Genomic DNA, 18,278 nt, shown 5'->3' with positions numbered 1-18,278 from the left:
ACAGGTAAAGTAGAGAGAATGATACTTCAGACTTTGTGCTTTTTATGAAGATCAAGTGAAACAATGAATGTGATGTTTCTGATAGAATGTCTTTAACATTATCAGTTATGATCACTTATTTTATTATTAGTTTAGATTCTGCCCTCTCAACTATGGTTTTACCATACCCTAGGATCTTTAAAATGTTATATATCTTTATTCATTTTTGAGTGATGAACAGACTTTTTGAAATGTTTTTATAGGTGTAATGAATATAACTTTTGATATCGTCAATTCCTGTTATTCACAGTTAATTATGTTCCTTACAAAGTCTCCAAAGAACACTGAATAAGCAAATACCAAACCATTGCTCCTTAGGGGAAATTCAAGCTTAGGTTCCTGTGAGCCTATGTCACATCTTGGTCAATTGATCAATATAGAACCTTGTTTTATGTGTGCTTCTGTTTAAAGACACCTTATTTAATATATATTTTTGATTCATTAACATTTAACTCCAAGTCATCAACATATAACTCATGCCTAAACTAAGCTAAGCTAACTGGGAGTTGTATGTAAGTGATGAACCACTGAATTCTACTCCTGAAACCAATATTGCCCTGTATGTTAGCTAACTGGAATTTAAATAAAAATTTGAAAAATAAATAAATAAACTAAGCTAAGCTAAATGCACATATTTTTTGCCATAAGTTCACACAGGCATAACTGGATTGTAAAATGGAGTCTGACCTCAGAGCTTTTGCTTATACTCTACATTACTCCGTATTTCACCTATTTTACCAGGAGAAAAAAAAGTTTCCTTAAATCAAGGAAGCAGACAGGACAGGCATGACATTTTCTGTAAAGCTGGTAAACCACTGCCTTTGATCATTATATTTATCAGAAATTTAAATAACCAATTCATTCAAAAATAAAGCTATAGGTATTTAAATGCCTATCATTATTCTCAATTATGCTTCCAATTTTCACTCATCTAACAAATATTTATTAAATGCCTACCACGTGCCAGGAAGTGTTCTACGTGCATTCATCAACAGAGCCATGATGCTGTAATGCCTATGGAGCATACTTCGGAAGTGTTTGCTATCAATCTTCTACTGTTGCTAAGACACACACACATTACAGCAACTTCAAACTCGTAAGGGTCAAAAATGAAAGAAAGGTTACTGCCAAGTTTGATGCCATTTCCTGTCAAGCCAATGATGTCTGAGAATCACATAAAAGAGAGTGCTCAATATCCATTTTTGCTAAGAATGATAGATGTATTCATAAAAGCTTATATGTGAAACAGTAACTTTAAGGGACGATGAATCAACCAGGATAGATTAGGCTCTCCCGCAATAACAAACAACCCCAAAGTGTCAAAATAAAGGCATCTTTCTTGTTCTTGCAAAGTCTAATGTAGATTGAATGGCCCTCCTCTGTCTTGTAGCCTGGTCTTAAAGTAATGCACGTTACATCTACACATAATCAATTCAAAGTCTGGGGAATGTAGGAAGCAAATGGATTTTGGATGAGGAACTTGTCTGCCACAAACACAAATTAATTTTCTTGTTAATCCTAAATACAAAACCTAATGTTCAGATTATGGATAATCTCAAAATTTCACTTTGATTAATGGGAGACAATGGGGAATACCTGTAGTTTACAGCCTTTTTCCTATGCTTCAGATTTTGACTACATAATTCATATTCTCTTCAAAAAAATTTTTAAAGAATAGCTAAATGATGTCTTCTTTAGCATTTTGAGTAAGAACACAGCCTCGTTCTTATTTCAATTATCTTGTTTGTATGGGTTTATCACGAGAAAGGGGGGAAAAAACACTAGCTAGCAAGCATAATCTCAGGGCCTGCGGCTTTTGTCATGTGCCATCAGTTAAAAGAAGTTGGCCAAATACATGTGCACTCAGAATTTCAGAATGGGAACTTCTTTGGAAACAAGATCTTTGCAGATGTAATTAGTTAAGCTGAGATGAGGTCATACTGAATGAGGGCGGGGCTGAAATCTAGTGACTGGTGTCTTTACAATAAGAGGAAGGTCACAGAGACATACAGGGAAGACAGGCATGTGGCAGTGGAAACAGAGATTGGAGCATAAAGGTTAGAATGCCAAGGGACGCCAACAGCCACCAGAAGGCAAGAGGAGGCAAGGAAAGATTCTTCCTTAGAGCCTTCAGAGGGACCATGGCCCTGCCCACAACTCAGTCTCTGACTTTCAGCCTCCAGAACTATGAGAGAATAAATTTCTGTTCTTTTAAGCCACCCAGTTTATGCTAATTTGTTGCAGCAGCCCCGGGAAACTAATATAGATTGGATCATAGATTTCAACTAAGAATTAAAAATCACGAGTTATAAGCATACTAAGGCTTTGGCAAAATATGAGTAATATTCATCTGCTTAGTCTTTATAAATGTCTTAGAATTTTAGACCTAGTGGAGACATTGGCTATCACTCAAGTCTTACAGCTTCTCTGGAGAACTTTCTTGCTCTTAACAAGGGGAAGGATTCCCCTCATTCTCAATTCTTGGGGTACCTCCCCAAGGTACATCTCTCAAACTTTCCTCTGCCCTCAGTCACATCTATCTGCTGATCCCTGTCCCACCCGGTACCTCCCCCTGCTCCTCATAGGTGTGCAGAGCCCAGGAAAATGCTTGCATTTTATATACAAACCCACACCAGCACCATTCTCTCTGTGCTGCCTCTTCCTTGAGATCATTAACAGGATCAGAGGTCAGCAAATCTTTCATGTAAAGGACCATGTAGCAAATAGTTTAGGCTTTGTGGACCATATGGTTCCTGTCACAACTATTCAGCTCTGCCACTGTAGCCCAAAATCAGTCTTGATGGAACATAAATGAATGTGTATGGTTGTGTTCCAATAAAACTTTATTTATGGACTGAAATATGAATTTTATATATTTTTCCGGTGTCACAAAATATTCTTTTGATTTTTTTAAACCATTTACAAACATAAAAACCATTTTTGGCTTGCAGATCAGGTCAGATGCATGCAGCAGGTCAGATTTGGTCCTCAGGCCAAAGTTTGCTAATCCTTAATCTACATCCATGGTTCTCCACTGGAGTCAGATTTTCCCCCTAGGAAGCATTGGGCTATGTCTAGAGACATTTTTTTATTGTCACAACTAGTGGGGTTCTTCTGGAATCTAGTGGGTAGAGGCCAGGGATGTTGCTAAACATCCTGTGGTGCACAGAACAACCCCTCCCCCAATGGAGAATGTCGAGACTCCTGAGACGAGAAACCCAGATCTAGATTAAGGATTCCTTTAAGAAACTGAGACCCTTCCCTAACAATCCCCATTGGTTAGACGGTTATTAAGACCTCACTTAAATTTATTGAGCACTGTGATAAGCACTTTGCATTTATCAACCAGCTCATATAATCATCATGGAAAACCCTTACTAGAAGTCATAGCATTATATCCACCGTACAGATGGGGAAAAGGAGGCTGAGGCAAGTGAAGTCCTCTGCTAATAAAGGGAGAGGCCCACATATGTCTCCCTTTAAAGCCAGTGCCATATGCCTTGAGATTTCCAGCAGCCATGACTCACTTCGGAGACTGCGTGGAGACTGATGCTTGGAAGATGAAGCTATGGAGACCCACAGCAGGCAGAGGGAAGGGCCTCTGGGCTGTAGTACAGTGGCAGGGAAGGAGCAGCGGGCTGGTGGTACAGGAGACCTGTCTGGAGAAGGTGTGTGGAGCAGAGAGAGGAAATAATGTGGGAGGCCCAGAAGAGCTCACCTGTACAAGCCCCTGCATGCTAGCGGAAGGAATTCACCTTGCTATAGATGGAAATAGACCAGAGGTCTAGTAATAAGTTGTATTTGGGGAATAAGACCCCGATATGAAGATAGACCTTTTGTCCCTCAGGTAAGTCCCTGTCCAGAGTGACGTCAGTGTTGTCTACACTGCATTCGAGCTTCCCTGAGGTAGATATGTGGAATGCATATCAAGGACCGCCTTGTTTGGCCAAGTATTTTCTTAGGTCTGTGTCTGTCTTGAGGCTGCTATAACAAATTACCACACATTTAATGGCTTTAAACAGCACAATTTTATTTTATTATCATTCCAGAGGTCAGAAATCTTAATTCCATATGCAATCTTAACTCCTCCTGTGTAACACCTATTCATAGACTCTGGGGATCAGGACAGGGACATGCTTGGAAACCACTATCTGGTCTCCTGCAGGCAGTGATCTTGCCCTCAGGGCTGGGTCACTGGCAGACCTGCAGCCCTCCAGCGCACACCCTTATGCGCCACCCAGGCAGCCACTTGGGAAAAGCCACAGTGAAGTGCCCAGGATCCCAGAATGAAGCCATCATGCAGCGCATATCCTCAAGGCTCTGTCTGGTTCCTCATCCTCCTCACTCTGTTGGAAGTGCTCACCTTCACCCACAGACTCAGCTTCTTGTGAGGGGCATCCAGGGCCAAATCCCAGTCCTCAGGGATTTGGAATTAATTAAGCAGAATTCGAGCAGCAGCAGCCTGACCTCTGAGGTTCGGAATCAGCTTCTAGCCCCTTACCATTTTGTGTTTCGATTCTGCTAACAGAGCTTCTTCTGCATTCCCGAGATCTATACCCTCTGTGGGCCCTCATTTGGTTGGCTGGTTCCTTCTTTTATCATTGAAGATCTTGAGTTCTAGTCTTGAAAATGATTTACTATTGCATTTACTTGCCAGTTATCAGTTCCAGATCCAGGGTGCTACCCCCCAGCTTAGTGACCGGGTCTCTCTCCTCCTGACGGGTCTCCTTCACGCCCAGGGCCCTTTTGTCTCCTCAGCCCAGCAGCCATCCCCTGACCCCCCATGCCCACTAGCATTGCCTAACTCCAGTGGGCAGCTCCAGTGCTAGGCCCTGCCTGCCTTGGTCATGGAACTTGTCCCAGACAGTCTTGTCTCCAAGGAGACACACACGATGTCCCTTTGTGCTGTTCCCAAGGTAGTATTTGAACAACCCCGTGTTAACCAGGAAGTCAGAGTCTTTGATAGAAAGGAGTTAGGCTGTCCCCCCACCCCATCAACTTATTTACCACATGCTCACCTGTGAATAACCTTCTACTTTCCAAAGCTTTTTAAATCTATCGTTTGCTCCATAAAAGGGCCAATGAGGTAACAGCATCTGGAGTTAGAATGAAATGACAGATGAGACAAGTGAAGTTGGAAAGGATAATGGACCTATCAAAGATCACACAGCACCTTAGGCCAAGCTGGGGCCTGGGCTCCTGTCTCCTGACTCCCAGACCATCATTCTTGCTGCCTATCAGGTTAGTGGGTCAAGCCTGCAGGTAGCATTGGGCGGAGAATCAGGGTGGAAAGACTTTAAATATCATCTAGGCTGATGTCTCTGGATGGAATCCCCTCAAGAAATGCCCTGCCAAGTATCAACCAGCTTCTGCTTCAGCAACACCCCGCCCCCTCGGCCACACATCCCACCTGAGTCTGCTGTCAGCTCCAGGGCCTGCTACTCTGGAGGGACGGCTTACACAGCAGCATACCTGAGCAGGGCGCTGCTCTCTCCAGCATCTTGATCCAGTTGGTTGGCTTTCCTTTTGGTTTCATTACAGAAATCTAATATCTCTGAAACTTAGTAATCATTTTCTTATCTTGAGTTCAGATCTAACTCCTTAATTTTCTACCCACTCATTGGGTACATCTGTTGCATCCAAGCACACACTCACACACTCCCTCACATGCACTCACACTCACACATGCATACACGTTCTCACATATTCTCACACACACTCACATACTCTCATTCTCACACACTTACTTATGCATGCACACTCACACACTCTCACGTTTACACATGCATACACACTCATATATTCTCTCACACACTCTCATATTCTCACACTCACATGCACACAAACACACTCACATATTCTCATAATGCTTTCACACACTCACATGCACACACATACACACACTCTCACACACACTCACACATATTCTCGCACTTTCTCTGACACTCACACATGCATACACATATATTCTCTCACACACTCACATATTCTCACACACTCCTTTACACACATACATTCACATATTCTTACATACTCTCACACCCATGCACACATAAACACACACTTCCGCGTATTCTCACAATGTTCTCTCACACTCACACATGCACACACATGCACACCTGCTCACCTATTCTCACACACTCCCACTCACACACACTCATATATTTTTACATACTCTTTCACACTCACACACACACATACACACACATACCATGAATCTCTTTTTTCCCATAACAGCCTTCCAAAGATTTGCCCCTGAGCAATCTCTTTTCCATGCTAAACCACCTCTGCTTCTTTTATTCTCCCCCTGAAGAGAGGATTGTCATGCCTTTCACGGTTCCAACCTCTGGACTATACCTCCTCTAAATCCTTCTCATGGTGTGGCAACCCGGCCAGCCTCCAATCTGGGCTAGACCTCCATGCTGAGGTCTGCTGACCCTTTGAGAATACAGTGGGCCGAGAATTCTCCTCAAGCTTTCATCATGAACGAGAACAGAGATTCTGAAGCACACCAAACAACAAGAATGGGAGCTGGTATTTGTGCCAGCAGCTCTGTCAAGCATTTCAGAAATTCTAGTAAACATGTTCCCATCTGGAGAAGACAACTCTAACTGCAATAATTCTGCAAGATATCCAGTTGATGCTTGATCAAAGCACATCTTGAGTAGGTGGAAAGGTAATGATTCACAGACACCAATTGCTCACCCTCATCAGACAGAGTAGCTGGGGGAAGCACTGAGTTGTGCTTCAATTATCCCTACCCAGAAATCACTACAGTTCAAGAGCCTGTGATTCTGGGAGGGGTAGCTTACACGGCATACTTGAGCAAGGGACTTGCTTCTCTCTAGCATCTTAATTCAGTCAGTTTGGGTTTTATATGTTCTTTTTTTTCCCCTTTTGTTTTCATTACAGAAATAATTTTAAGCCAAGCTGGTTGATTAGGCAGAGCTGTTCCTAGATGTTCATAGGGCAGCCACAGCTTAGAGGGTGACGTCCTTCAAGAATGGTCACTGGGCTTGGCCTCAGGCAGCAAGGAAGGATGGCAGGTCATCCTGACTCTATTCAGGGAGCTGGAGAGATTGAACTTAGTAGCTCAGGAAGCCCATGGCCTAGGTGTTCTTTTCTCGTGCCTCTCGGTCCTTATCCTTACTTATATCATGTGAATTTGTGTTTGAGATCAAGCTTCAACCTATATCCTCAGTCTGGACATCAGGTTCCTGATTTGTTCCTTACACTTGACTTCTATCCCAGCCCTCTTGTCTTAAATTATGGTGCCCTGTCACACTCTAACAGCCTTTACTTTCACCAGCCTGCAGCCAGGGCCCTGCTACCACCTAGCAGACTTTCCCAATGCCAGTACCCAGCTTGTTCTCTGCAGGATCTCTGTCCCTAGACTCTCCATTGCTAGGTACCACTCTCCCATTAAGCCTTCAAATCGTATCCTCTGCCACACCTCCCAATGCCTACCTTCTACTTATCCTTGTACCTAATGACTCACCTGGCCCTAGCAGGACACACTGCTTCCTCTGGTCCCTGCCAGCAGCTGGGTTAACACCAACCCAAGCCCAGGGAACAATTTAGCTCCCAGACCCTCTAATTCTGTCTGGTGTTGCTATCCTCCAAGACCCTTTCGGGTCCAAGCAGCTTTAAAGAGAACAGATGAGAGCCTAAGCTCCAGAAGGGGGATGTGCAGCCTGGGCACTGTGAGTTAGATGAGGAAGGGAGATTCTGGCATAAAGCAGCTGAAATCTGTTTCCCCAGCTCAAGCTACAAGCTGATAGAGCTACTTACCTCCCACCCCACCCCCATCCCCTTCTGGCCTAACTGGCACCGTGACTTTGGTCACACTGAGGACTGGGCCAGCTCTGTGGACATCAAGACAAAGTCATGAAGTAAAGGTTGCAGTTTAAGTGCTCTTGATTTTTCCTTTGGAATATACTGATGGGAACTAACAAATTACCCCCAAGTTATATTTACCAGCTCGTAGGGTATTTGAATTCAGGAAAACAAACTGGTGCTTGGTTATCTGGAGGATATATTTAAATTCACAAAGAACCATTTGTGCCATGTGGTGATTTTTTTTTACAGAAATAATAACTCTCCCCTTTGCTAATTGACATGATAAACAAAGATAGAGCTTCCCCTCTTCCATCACTACGTCCAAAATTAAATTTAACAGCAATTCTCTGCTTAGGCAGAAAGAACAAATGGGCTAGTTACTCATTCGTGGAAAACAGGTAAAAATTTTCCAGTGACTGTTTCTTTGAGGTGTCTATTTTAGGAAATTTGGTGGGGAGTAGGTTACAAGGTGAATATCCAACCTTTTAGAGAGCAAGAATCAGGAGTTTCAACCGAGTGACTGCTTATAAAATGCTAGCACACGGAGTGTGCCCAGGAAAAAGCCGAGCTAAGCTCCAGATTTCAGGCGTTTTGCAACCCTGTCCTATATCTGAATATCATAGTCACCTTTACAAAAACAATACCCTTTAGTTAAACTGAGTAGAAAAATACAGTGGAAAGATTACTTGCTATTCTCGAGGTGAAAGAAGATATTTTTCCTAAGGAAAACACTGGTGAGAATAAAAGCCAAGTATTGTTTTAGGCTCTCTCCAATCTCCAAAATACCATTTAAAAAATAATTATGCCCACGATTTATGCACGATTCATTAGACAGATAAAATGCACTGCTAAATTTTAATTGCATTGGAAGAGTAGACATCATGAAATATACCCCAACTTCTTGGGATTATAACCCAGCCTGGGAACATCTTCACCATAATTTAAACTTTTTCCAAATAGTCTAACTCGATTCAATTATAAAAGTATTTTAGTTTCATAATTGGATAGACTTATGAAGAATTATTTTAGTTAAGCAATTACAGGGTCAAATGATCTTTTATCAATATTTAAGCTTTTTGCTGTGAAAGTTAACAGGCTTGAATTACAGACAACAACAGGAATTGTCACCTAAGGGGCGGCGGGGGGAATAAAAAACACCTTAGTTGTCTGCAAAGGAAACTGTTTTTAAAGACCACAGTTTTCCTCGTGCCCACCCTCACCAAGATAAGGGCAGGATGATAGCCTGCATTACACAAGCACAGGCAGTGAATCGACCCACTAGACACAAAACACCACCTGTTACCCATATGGATTACACACTGAAGCTACAGAAGAACAGCATTCATTATATAATAGGTACAGTATCTTACATAAGATATGTAATAAATATGATAGACAACATCTTGCAGGATGCAAACAGCCTTGCAGAAGATGCCAGCTGCTGAATTACTAATCTGACGGAGCCAGGGTGAGAGAATGAGCACCTGCAATTGTATTTAACAGTCTTAGGACAGCAAGGTCTGCTGGGCTACCTGCCCATCCCTTTAGGTTTCGAAGGACATCTACTTTTAGACTCTATTCAGGCAGCCTCTTCTGAAGAGGGAGCACAATTAACGGGACAGGCGCAGCGCTCCGACTTCAGTGTCTCCTGTGGTCATTGTTCACACACATACCTGTGGTCTTTAGTGGGGTTTTCTCTCCTAGCAACAGTTTTAACCTTTTGGCATGGATTTTGCCTTGATAATGTGAGTCAGCCACCACTGCCGAGGTAAAGGACATGTTACAGAGTGTACAGCACTTATTCTTATCCACCATATCGGCGTCACTTCCCTACAAGGAAGAAAGAAAAAAAAATAACATTAGAGGGAACCCCGAGTCCTAAAATTTCTTTTTTTCCCATTCCATTCTGTTGAAAATAAGATATACCATAGACTTTTTTTTTATTATGTTATGTTAATCACCATACATTACATCATTAGTTTTTGATGTAGTGTTCCATGATTCATTGTTTTTTAAGATTTCTTTAATGACTTGAACATTTTTATTAATTAACTGGAGTATATATCATAAAGTTAAGATGACCATGCTGGCTGAATTTTCTAGGAGAGTTTGTATAATTTTCTTTTCTTTGGGAACAGTGATCAGTTAAACCCAGCACAAAATACTTAAATTCAGCTTGATTTTTATTCTTTTGTAAGACAATGAAAGTGAAGCATGAATCAGAAAAAAATAAATCCTTTGTTAGATCATGTGACCTGGCTATTGTGCACAAAGACCATCAATTACCTATATCATACAAGGGGAAGATTAATCCATGGGCTCCCTTCCTGCTAGTTAGAAATTGAGGGTAAGGCGGACTCTCAGATAAGGAGTTAATCTATTCCTTAATGGGACAGCAATCATGAAGCATCTTTCTATTAAAGAGCAGCCTTGGATGAGGACCTGGCCCTATAATAGCCCCTTCTCTTATTCTAAGCAGGCCCAAAGAGTGCAATTTAAAATGGCATGAGCAGGGGTGCCTGGGTGGCTCAGTCGTTAAGCATCTGCCTTCGGCTCAGGTCATGATCCCAGGGTCCTGGGATCAAGTCCCACATCGGGCTCCCTGCTCGGCAAGAAGCCTGCTTCTCCCTCTCCCATTCCCCCTGCTTGTGTTCCTGCTCTCGCTATCTCTCTCTCTGTCAAATAAATAAATAAAATCTTAAAAAAATAAATAAATAAATAAATAAATAAATAAAATGGCATGAGCAGAAGGATGAAGGTGGGGATAGGATGGAAAAAAGAGAATTATGTATTTTCTGCAAAATAATAAGATGTCCAGACTGCTGGAGAGAGTGCTGTCTTGCAAATTATGTGGCAGTTAGAAAAATAACTCATTTCTCTTTAAGGCATTCATCTGTAATACTTCTCTCATAATTAATGTTCATCTTTGGGAGGAGTATTATCATCAGTGTGTGGGGGGGTACCCACTGCCATTTTTTCTCTTGACCTTAGATTATTAAATCTTAGTCTGCCTCCCTGACCCCTTCATCACAGTTAATGGGTGAGATTTGAGGAAATGTAGTGCCAGGGGTTGGGGATCATTGAGAGGAAATGGACCCTATATAAAGAAGAGAAGCTCCTCCCAGAGGTCTTTTCCTGGACAGAGACAAATATTTAGGGCAGGACACCTGGTTAAGGCATGAGGCTATGTCTACTGAGTCATCCTTACTGATGATATTTAAAGCTTTGAGTTCCTTTGAGTTTTCCCTTCACCCTCAGAAATAAATTAATTAATTAATTAACTAAATCACTAATTATTTCACACCTTTGTGCTGTATACTATGGGAACTAACTAGACCAAGCAGGACAGGGAAGAGTTGGCGTTTCTTCACCTACCTCTCCAACCATACCTGGGAGATGCCACAGAACCCATGGAGAGAGTTAGAGCCCAGAGATAACAGGAAATTACAAATCAGGGAGTTACTGAAGTGTCTGAGCCTAGTAAATGAGGAGTGGATACCTCATGAGGGCTGAAAGACCCAAACTGGTACTTTCCATTATATTTTAAGGGATATTGATCTTACATTAAAAAAAAAAAAAAAAAAGAAAGGAAAGAAAAGAAAAAGAAGGTTGTTAAGGTGAAAGTGGTTGCTTGAATAACTCATTTTTCACCTTATTATGCATACTTTAAGCCAAACCATGTAATTTTTCTTAAAATTAGTAGTAACGTCATAAGCCAAAGCTTATGATCGATACTCTACACCTATTTACAATCTGTGCATCCCTTCTGCACTTCTAGCAAAAGTACCAGCCAAACCTGGCCCTTCTCCCTGGAGCTCTAAGATGTAGACATTTCTACAGAAAGGCTGGAAGCCCAACACAGGGACTGGTATCAGTATATGAAGTATACTCAGAAATAGTTTCTAGGGCAAAGAACTGCCTTTAAACTGGTTAATGATCAATTGATTTAGGATACTCATTCATTCAACACATTTTTAAGGACCTGCCAAATATGTTAGATGTTGTGTTAGATGAGTATGACTCTGTTCTCTGTTATTAAGGAGGTTGGGAGCTGGAGAATTGGAGAGGGCATCAGAAATTAAAGGAAAATAGTATAATCAAGAAAACAAAAAGATGGAAAAACATTCCATGCTCATGGATTGGAAGAATAAACATTGTTAAAATGTCTATGCTATCCAGAGCAATCTATACCTTCAATGCCATCCCAATCAAAATTCCAATGACATTTTTCAAAGTGCTGGAACAAACAATCCTAAAATTTGTATGGAACCAGAAAAGACTCTGAATCGCCAAGGAAATGTTGAAAAAGAAAAAGCTGGGAGCATCACGTTGCCCGATTTCAAACTATATTACAAAGCTGTGATCACCAAGACAGCATGGTACTGGCACAAAAACAGACATATAGACCAATGGAATAGAAGAGAGAGCCCAGATATGGACCCTCAACTCTATGGTCAAATAACCTTTGACAAAGCAGGAAAAAATATGCAATGGAAAAAAGACAGTCTCTTCAATAAATGGTGCTGGGAAAATTGGACAGCCACATGCAGAAGAATGAAACTCGACCATTCTCTAACACCATACACAAAGATAAACTCAAAATGGATGAAAGACCTCAATGTAAGATGAATCCATCAAAATCCTAGAGGAGAACATAGGCAGTAACCTCTTTGACATTGGCCACAGCAACTTTTTTCAAGATACATCTCCAAAAGCTAGTGAAACAAAAGCAAAAATGAACTTTTGGGACTTGATCAAGATAAAAAGCTTCTGCACAGCAAAGGACACAGTCAACAAAACAAAGAGGCAACCCACAGAATGGGAGAAGATATTTGCAAATGACACTACAGATAAAGGGTTGGTATCCAAGATCTATAAAGAACTTCTCAAACTCAACACCCAAAAAACAAATAATCAAGTCAAAAAATGGGCAGAAGACATGAAAAGACATTTCTCTGAAGACATACAAATGGCTAACAGACACATGAAAAAATGTTCATCATCATTAGCCATCAGGGAAATTCAAATCAAAACCACATTGAGGGGGCGGAGCAAGATGGCGGAGGAGTAGGAGACCTGGATTTCGTCTCCTCTCAGGAATTCAGCTGGATAGGGATCAAACCATTCTGAACACCTACAAACTCAACAGGAGATCAAAGAAAAGAATAGCAACAACTCTCTGAACAGAAAAGCGACCACTTTCTGGAAGGTAGGACGCGCGGAGGAGTGAATCCGAGGCGATATTCGGGAGGATACACGGCGGGGGAGGGGGCTCCGTCGGCCGCTTCTGGCAAGTGATAGAGCCACGGAGGACAAAATCGGAACTTTTAGAAGTCGGCTCCGCTGAGGGACATCACTCTGGTGGCTAAGTGGGGGGTGGAACCCTCGTGGGACAATGTGGTCTCAGGACCCTCGGGGTCACAGAAAGACCGGGGGTGCCTGAGTGCGGCAGAGCTCCCAGGTATCGGAGCGGGGAAGCCGGCTGCAGAGACAGAGCCCAGGCGCGGGCTCTCAGCTCGGGGTTGCCATAAACCGTGATCCGCGGCACAGTCGGGCCACTGCTCCTCCAGCAGGGACCCAACAAGCAGCAGATCTGGGGAGACTCACCTTCCTCCCCCAGGGAGGAGTGGCGCGGAAGCGCACCGCAGGGATCTGCTGGGTTTGGAGACTCCACCCGGGGTCGGGTGCCAGATAGAAACGCGCGGTCACAGGCCGGGTGAGCGCGGAGTGTGGCCGGAGACCGGGGAGACGGGAGTGACTGACTGCTTTTCTCTGGGGGCTCGCTGAGGAGCGGGGCCAGAGTTCTCGGCTCCTCCGGGGAGGAGACTGGGAGGCCGCCATTTTCACTCTCTGCCTCCAAAGCTGTAGGGAAAGCTTGCAGGGAACAAAAGCTCCAGAGAGCAAACCCGAGCAGATTACTTAGCCCGGACCGGGCAAGGGCGGGGCAATTCTGCCTCCGGCAAAGACATTTGGGAACCATGGCAACAGGCCCCTCCCCCAGAAGATCAGCGAGAACAGCCAGCCAAGACCAAGTTTACCGATCAATGAGAACGACAGAACTCCAGCACTAGGGGAATACTGCACATAGAATTCATGGCTTTTTTACCATGATTCTTTAGTCTTTCAAAGTTAATTATTTTTTTTAACTGTCTTTTTTTCTTTTTTCTTTTTTTTTTTTGAATTTTTCTTTTCCCCTTTTTCAACCAACATCTTATCAATCCCTTTTTTAAAAAAACATTTTTACTTTTCATTTTTAGAGTCATAATCTATCCCTTCATAGTAGTTACCCGTATTTTTGGCATATATATATAAGTTGTTCTCTCTTTAAAATTTTGAGATAGTTTCTTCTAACAGATCAAAATATACTCTAAATCTCTAGTGTATGGTTTTTTCCTACTCCCCTGCCTGATCACATTCTCTCCCTTTTTTTTTCTTTTTTTTTTATAAATCCTCTTCTTTCTTTTTTCAAACAACTTATCAATTCCTTTTATAAAATTTTTTTATAATTTCCATCTTTACAGTCATATTCCATCCCTTCATCATATCAACCCTTATTTTTGTACATATATAAGTTTTTCTTTCTTTAAAATTTTTGGAGGCACTTTCTTTTAACAGACCAAAATACACCCAAAATCTAGTGTGTGGCACTGATTTATAAACCAGCCCGATCATATTTGATCACATTCTGTTTTTGTTTTGTTTTGTTTTGTTCTGTTTTTGTTTGTTTTTATCTTTATCTTTATCTTTTTCTTTTTCTTTTTTTTTTTTCTTTTTCTTTTTTCTCTCTTTCCCTTTCTTTTCCCACTGCTTCAGGTCTTTTCTGATTTGTTTAGAGTATATTTTCTGGGGACATTGTTACCCTGCTAGCATTTTGTTCTCTCATTAATCTATTCTCCTCTGCACAAAATGACAAGATGGAAAAAATCACCTCAACAAAAAGAACAAGAGGTAGTACCGACTGCCAGGGACCTACTCAATACAGACATTAGTACGATGTCAGATCTAGAGTTCAGAATCATCACTTTAAAGATACTAGCTGGGCTTGAAAAAAGCATGGAAGTTATTAGAGAAACCCTTTCTGGAGAAATAAAAGAACTAAAATCTAACCAAGTAGAAATCAAAAAGGCTATTAATGAGGTGCAATCAAATATGGGGGCGCTAACTGCTAGGATAAATGAGGCAGAAGAAAGAATCAGTGAGATAGAAGACCAAATGATGGAAAATAAAGAAGCTGAGAAAAAGAGAGATAAACATAGAAGACCAAATGATGGAAAATAAAGAAGCTGAGAAAAAGAGAGATAAACAACTACTGGATCACGAGGGCAGAATTCGAGAGATAAACGATACCATAAGACGAAACAACATTAGAATAATTGGGATCCCAGAAGAAGAAGAAAGAGAGAGAGGGGCAGAAGGTATAATGGAGCAAATTACAGCAGAGAACTTCCCTAATTTGGGGAAGGAAACAGGCATCAAAATCCAGGAGGCACAGATAACCCCTCTCAAAATCAATAAAAATAGGTCAACACCCCGACATCTAATAGGAAAACTTACGAGTGTCAGAGACAAAGAGAAAATCCTGAAAGCAGCTCGGGAGAAGAGATATGTAACCTACAATGGTAGAAACATTAAATTGGCAACAGACCTATCCACAGAGACCTGGCAGGACAGAAAGGACTGGCAGGACATATTCAGAGCACTAAATGAGAAAAATATGCAGCCAAGAATACTATATCCAGCTAGGCTGTCATTGAAAATTGAAGGAGAGATAAAAAGCTTCCAGGACAAACAAAAACTAAAGGAATTTGCAAACACAAAACCAGCCTTACAAGAAATATTGAAAGGGGTCCTCTAAGCAAAGAGAGAGCCTAAAAGCAACATAGACCAGAAAGGAACACAGACAATGTACAGTAACAGTCACCTTACAGGCAATACAGTGGCACTAAATTCCTATCTTTCAATAGTTACCCTGAATGTAAATGGGCTAAATGCCCCAATCAAAAGACACAGGCTATCAGATTGGATTAAAAAACAAGACCCATCGATATGCTGTCTGCAAGAGACTCATTTTAGAACCAAAGATACCCCCAGATTTAAAGTGAGGGGGTGGAAAACTATTTACCATGCTAATGGACACCAAAAGAAAGCTGGGGTGGCAATCCTTATATCAGACAAATTAGATTTTAAACCAAAGACTGTAATAAGAGATGAGGAAGGACACTATATCCTACTTAAAGGGTCTATCCAACAAGAAGATCTAACAATTGTAAATATCTATGCCCCTAACATGGGAGCAGCCAATTATATAAGGCAATTAATAACAAAAGCAAAGAAACACATCGACAACAATACAATAATAGTGGGGGACTTTAACACCCCCCTCACTGAAATGGACAGATCGTCTAAGCAAAAGATCAACAAGGAAATAAAGACTTTAAATGACACACTGGATCTAGGGACTTCACAGACATATTCAGAACATTCCATCCCAAAGCAACGGAATACACATTCTTCTCTAGTGCCCATGGAACATTCTCCAGAATAGATCACATCCTAGGTCACAAATCAGGTCTCAACCTGATTTGATCCCAAAAGATTGGGATCATTCCCTGCCTATTTTCAGACCACAATGCTTTGAAACTAGAACTCAATCACAAGAGGAAAGTCAGAAAGAACTCAAATACATGGAGGCTAAAGAGCATCCTACTGAAGAATGAATGGGTCAACCAGGAAATTAAAGAAGAATTAAAAAAATTCATGGAAACCAATGAAAATGAAAACACAACTATTCAAAATCTTTGGGATGCAGCAAAGGCAGTCCTAAGAGGAAAGTATATCGCAATACAAGCCTTTCTCAAGAAACAAGAAAGGTCTCAAGTACACAACCTAACCCTACACCTAAAGGAGCTGGAGAAAGAACAGCAAATAAAGCCTAAACCCAGCAGGAGAAGAGAAATAATAAAGATCAGAGCAGAAATCAATGAAATAGAAACCAAAAGAACAGTAGAACTGATCAACGAAACAAGGAGCTGGTTCTTTGAAAGAATTAACAAGATTGATAAACCCCTGGCCAGACTTATCAAAAAGAAAAGAGAAATGACCCAAATCAACAAAATCATGAATGAAAGAGGAGAGATCACGACCAACACCAAAGAAATACAAACAATTATAAGAACATATTATGAGCAACTCTATGCCAGCAAATTAGATAATCTGGAAGAAATGGATGCATTCCTAGAGATGTACAAACTACCAAAACTGAACCAGGAAGAAATAGAAAACCTGAACAGACCTATAACCACTAAGGAAATTGAAGCAGTCATCAAAAATCTCCCAAAACACAAAAGCCCAGGGCCAGATGGCTTCCCAGGGGAATTCTACCAAACATTTAAAGAAGAATTAATACCTATTCTTCTGAAAGTGTTCCAAAAAATAGAAATGGAAGGAAAACTTCCAAACTCGTTTTATGAGGCCAGCATTACCTTGATCCCAAAACCAGACAAAGACCCCATCAAAAAGGAGAATTACAGACCAATATCCCTGATGAACATGGATGCAAAAATTCTCACCAAAATACTAGCCAATAAGATCCAACAGTACATTAAAAGGATTATTCACCACGATCAAGTGGGATTTATCCCTGTGCTGCAAGGTTGGTTCAACATCCACAAATCAATCAGCGTGATACAATACATTAACAAAAGAAAGAACAAGAATCATATGATCCTCTCAATAGATGCAGAAAAAGCATTTGACAAAGTACAGCATCCTTTCTTGATCAAAACTCTTCAGAGTATAGGAATAGAGGGTACATACCTCAATATCATAAAAGCCATCTATGAAAAACCTACAGCGAATATCATTCTCAATGGGGAAAAACTGAGAGCTTTCCCCCTAAGGTCAGGAACACGGCAGGGATGTCCACTATCACCACTGCTATTCAACATAGTATTAGAAGTCCTAGCCACAGCAATCAGACAACAAAAAGAAATCAAAGGCATCCAAATCGGCAAAGAAGAAGTCAAACTCTCACTCTTTGCAGATGATATGATACTTTATGTGGAAAATCCCAAAGACTCCGCCCCAAAACTGCTGGATCTCATACAGGAATTCAGTAAAGTGGCAGGATATAAAATCAATGCACAGAAGTCAGTGGCATTCCTATACACCAACAACAAGATAGAAGAAAGAGAAATTAAGGAGTCGATCCCATTTACAATTGCACCCAAAACCATGATACCTAGGAATAAATCTAACCAAAGAGGCAAAGGATCTGTACTCAGAAAACTATAAAATACTCATGAAAGAAATTGAGGAAGACACAAAGAAATGGAAAAACGTTCCATGCACATGGACTGGAAGAACAAATATTGTGAAGATGTCAATGCTACCTAGAGCAA

The 18,278-nt window shown here is 41.2% G+C and overlaps 1 protein-coding gene across 5 annotated transcripts in view; it reads right to left on the bottom strand.

Moving 5' to 3' along the window:
• Positions 1-18,278, bottom strand: part of ZMAT4 (zinc finger matrin-type 4) — a 354,366-nt gene that overhangs the window by 153,209 nt on the left and 182,879 nt on the right. For all 5 annotated transcript variants that reach the window (XM_036096263.2, XM_036096264.2, XM_078069585.1 and 2 more), the window contains one exon: positions 9,552-9,708. In XM_036096263.2, coding sequence (XP_035952156.1) covers positions 9,552-9,708 — 157 coding nt within the window. The remainder of the gene's footprint in view (positions 1-9,551; positions 9,709-18,278) is intronic.

Source organism: Halichoerus grypus, chromosome 3 (genome assembly GCF_964656455.1).
Source record: "Halichoerus grypus chromosome 3, mHalGry1.hap1.1, whole genome shotgun sequence".
In the NCBI taxonomy this organism is placed as follows: domain Eukaryota; kingdom Metazoa; phylum Chordata; class Mammalia; order Carnivora; family Phocidae; genus Halichoerus; species Halichoerus grypus.
The sequence above is the reverse complement of the archived record's forward strand: the minus strand, read 5'-3'. Positions and strand labels throughout refer to the sequence as shown.